We start from the raw sequence: 4,175 nt of genomic DNA on the forward strand, positions 1-4,175 counted from the left end.
TTGATTCATGTCATAGTACACACATGAATCATGTATGAATAGTACTTATCATGACTTATATCACACACATTCATAACATGGCTTCACATGGCATTACATATCATGACGTAGCATGGCATCACACACATTCATACCATGGTATCATAGGTCATCACATAACATACTTAAAATCGCATAACATTCCTAATTCTGTGCATGTAGGGGCGCAGGGCAGGCATGCTTCATCATACGATCCTTCCAACCAACAAAGGTAGAGTCACTCGCTTGTTTGGCCTAGATTCCCTAACTATTTTATAGGTGTTCTTAGGACATATTATTAAACTTAGTTTAGCTAAACATATTGATTGCTCCTAATTTTAGGTAAAAAAAATATCAAAATTTGAGCAAATAGGAGTCTGAACCGACTTAAAATGCCCTCAAAAAGGTCAAAAACAACTTTACAAGGGTCGAAAATGTAGGAAATGGTAATAAAATTTGGATTTCGATTTTAAACACTTTTTTACTGTTTTATACACTCGGGGCTTTACCGGGACTAACTAGTAAAAGGCCCAAAACCGGAAATGATCTTAAAAACCAATCGCGTTCCGGTAAAAAATCTCAATATCGTATTCGTTTAGAAGAAAAACAAAAATTGCGTTTTCATTATGGTCTTACAGAACGACAATTACTTAAGTACGTTCGTATCGCCGGAAAAGCCAAAGGATCAACGGGTCAAGTTTTACTACAATTACTTGAAATGCGTTTCGATAACATCCTTTTTCGATTGGGTATCCTTTTCTTCGACATTCTATTCTAAATCATCAAGGTTGAAAATTCCCCAAGAGAATTTCGAAAAACTTAATTCCGGACTTTTGAAGTACGTGCTAAAAATAATGAGTAACGGTTGATGTTTTTCAAAATTTTCTTGGTGAATGATCAACCTTGATGATTTAGAAAAGAATGTCGAAAATTAGGGTTTCGATTTTTTATACACTCCTTTTTTTTTTTTTTTATCGAAACGTTCCGGATTAGGATTTCGATTTCAAGCACTATTTTACTGTTTTATACCCTCCTTTTCTTCGACATTTTATTCAAAATCATCGAGCTCGATCATTCCTAAGGAAACTTTCGAAAAACATCGATCGTTACAGTTTTTTTAAAACATGCTTCAAATGGTCCCGGATTAGGGTTTTGATTTTAAGCACCTTTTTACTGTTTCATACACTCCTTTTCTTCTACATTTTATTATAAATCATCAAGCACTAACATTTTGACTAGAGAGAGTAGGGGTCTCTCATGGTCGAGGCTTCTCAAGTCGATCTTCATCCTCGTCAAAGCTTTTCTACCAATAAGCTGACATTTTTGTGATCAATGGAGGCTCCCAAAGTACTTCACTTCTCCCTTTCTCCTCAAATACCCAACAAAATTTTGATATGTTTACAAATAATCCCTCCCCTTTTTAAGTTGTTTCAAAATATTTCTTAACTCCTCTCTTTCTAGAATTATTTTTATATCTATCAACATGTTTGCTTCTTTTATCTAAAACTAATTTTTACCTTATTTCTATGGACATCATTTTTATTCAAATTAGGATTTTGAACTCACTACGCCCACTAGGATAAGTCCTTGTATATTTTATATAATAGATTTTGAAATTTTAATGGTGTTCCAATAATCCATATTGCGGTGTTTTTTAAAATTATTTATTTGATATAAATTTTAATCACTTTCTATTATTCGATATAAATTTTAATCACTTTCCATTTGTAGTTTTTCCATTCTAAGGAACCTCCACGAACAGTGTGATACTGAATTCATGATCTTCTCCTCCTTCAAAGCAATGTCAATTGTGTGGTAGCGACTTATATTACAGTAGAAAAATAGAATCGTTAAGTATTTTTTCTCCCAAATGTAAAAAATACAATTATTGAAAACATGCCCAAGATCGTGGCATGTTGCAAACCGAATTTTGAAAGCTAAAATAAAAATGACAGGAAGAATGGTTTAAAACATTTGTCAGCGTTAAAAGATTATTCAATCAGTTGACGGAGTGGTCTCAGGTGGCGCTGGTTTAGCACAGATGGGAGGGTTTTGCTTTCCAGAAATTTTTGGTTTCACATTTGCACACTCAGACACAATTGGCCCTTGTTTACCACTATAAGTGAGGTCAATATCAGCAATTTCCACATCCTCACATGGATGACTTTTACTGCAAACAAGTTTGACTGCAACCGGAGTAGAAGATGTGCCCTTGATATTCTTGAAACTAACTTTGCTAATCTTAATTGTTGATGGAACCTGGATGTTCAAAATAAACATTAATTAATACTTAATCAAAAGATAATAAGTTGGAAACCAACGAGGTCCGACGATTTTAATACATACCTTTCGGTTGCATTGATTCCATGGACAATATTCTTGATCTATGATGATTGGGTTAGCAACATTTTCCATCTCAATATCTTCAAAATGCATGTCAGAGGCTGGGTATGAGACGGCAGAATCTGGCCATGATTTGATCCTGACACCATTTGTAGTACCGATTAATTTGCATTTCTTCACTGTAACTCCTACCACTTCTTTTTCAGTTTTATACTTGCCCAAGCTGCCTATGCTAATGCCATGTCCCGGTCCGCAAGTAACATCACTAATGGTTATTTTTCTGTTAGTGTATCCGACGGATATACAATCATCTCCCGTTGCGATTGCGGTATTGAGAATGTAAACGTCCTCTGAATCACCCAAGTGAATTCCATCGGTGTTGGGACTATTCTCTGGTGCAGTAATTTTCAGGTGATCGAAGGTAAGATTCTTGCCGGCCAAAACATTGATATGAAAATTCTTGCTATCCAATGAAGTTATGTCCTTCACTATCGAGTTTGTGATGAAATTGAACTTCAAATTCTGCTCATTTTAAACAAACAAAGAAAAAACACTCCCGTGTTAAAACATATAATGCTAACCAAAATTATGGGTTCTTTTTATAATTAAAGTAGTATGAGCATTTACCATGGGAAGCTTTTTGCATATTTTCTTCAGGTGGCAATCATTCTTTTCCCAACCAGCTTTTCCTTGGCCATCGAAGACTCCAGTACCGGTCAATGTCAAATGATCGACGTATTCCATAACAAGCAACCCATCTCCTTCCGTGTCGGTAGGAGAAGCTTGTAATGTTCCTTCAACTAGAAGCTCAATAGGACTTTTACATGGACCTTTGAGCCTCGATGCTCCTAATTGATAAGTTCCTTTTGGAACTAATACTTTACTTGGAGTAGCCGACGCACATGCTTCCTTCCATGCATCTGCTAAAGCCTGTGAATTCAAGCATTTCATTTGAGAAAAATATTTCGTACAAAATGAAATTTTGGTTTATCAACGTAAACAAATGTACACGTACTTGAGTAACATCAGCATTAGGTTTGGCACCAAATTTCGTAATATCAAAAACACCGCTAGTAGCATCAGCGGTAGCATCAGACACCAACAATAACAATAGCAGCAGTGGTATTAATGCCATAAACTTTGATATCAATCCCATCCTTTCTAGTTCACTTGCCTCTCCTACCTTGCCTTATTTTCTTTTGGTTCAAATTCCCAAACTTCTTAGAAATAAGAATGGATTTGAATGCAGTCACCAACTCAAACTCTCTTTATATACAAACACAGAAATAACCAATTCAAACTAGCTAAATTGGTTAAAAACTAAGTATGTGGTTTAAGGCAGACCCTATAATTAGTTTTACCTTAAATGATGGAGGACTGGTCTAGTTGGAGAGCGTAATTCCTTTATTAAATTTCTATGCTAGATAAATGTACCTACCACAATTTTCAACAAATGAACCACAACAAAAATTATCCCAAAAGAATTTATCAAAAACTTCTTTAAAATAAAAAAAATATTAGTGTTCAAACTATTACTCCCTACTTTTCTTACTTTTATTCCTATCTCACAATTTTTCCTCTTTTTCTCTTGAGAAATATATTAATGAGAATAAATATTTTTGATTTTATTGTTATCGGCGTGTATCAAAAATATGTTAAAACTATGTGATGGAAAAAGTTTTCTTTAGTCATTTTTCAGCAATATTGGTCAGTCGAAGCCCGTCCATGCCCAATTGCTTAGTCGGGCTTGTCCATTTCCAATCCTAATGGACAAACCCTTGATCCAATTTTCTCTCAATTCTTCGCATGTCTTG

The 4,175-nt window shown here is 34.8% G+C and overlaps 1 protein-coding gene across 1 annotated transcript; it reads right to left on the reverse strand.

Annotated features, from left to right (window-relative positions):
• Positions 1 to 1,795: 1,795 nt before the first annotated feature.
• LOC111472558 (exopolygalacturonase-like) lies at positions 1,796 to 3,737 on the reverse strand. Its single transcript, XM_023118158.1, has 4 exons — positions 3,377 to 3,737; positions 2,989 to 3,291; positions 2,365 to 2,883; positions 1,796 to 2,277 (listed from the first exon to the last, which is right to left on the reverse strand). Exons 1-4 carry the CDS (start codon positions 3,515 to 3,517, stop codon positions 2,014 to 2,016), a joined length of 1,227 nt encoding a protein of 408 aa, XP_022973926.1. The 5' UTR covers positions 3,518 to 3,737; the 3' UTR covers positions 1,796 to 2,013.
• Positions 3,738 to 4,175: the final 438 nt, after the last annotated feature.

The sequence above is a fragment of the Cucurbita maxima genome, unplaced genomic scaffold (genome assembly GCF_002738345.1).
Source record: "Cucurbita maxima cultivar Rimu unplaced genomic scaffold, Cmax_1.0 Cma_Scf00078, whole genome shotgun sequence".
NCBI classification, from domain to species: domain Eukaryota; kingdom Viridiplantae; phylum Streptophyta; class Magnoliopsida; order Cucurbitales; family Cucurbitaceae; genus Cucurbita; species Cucurbita maxima.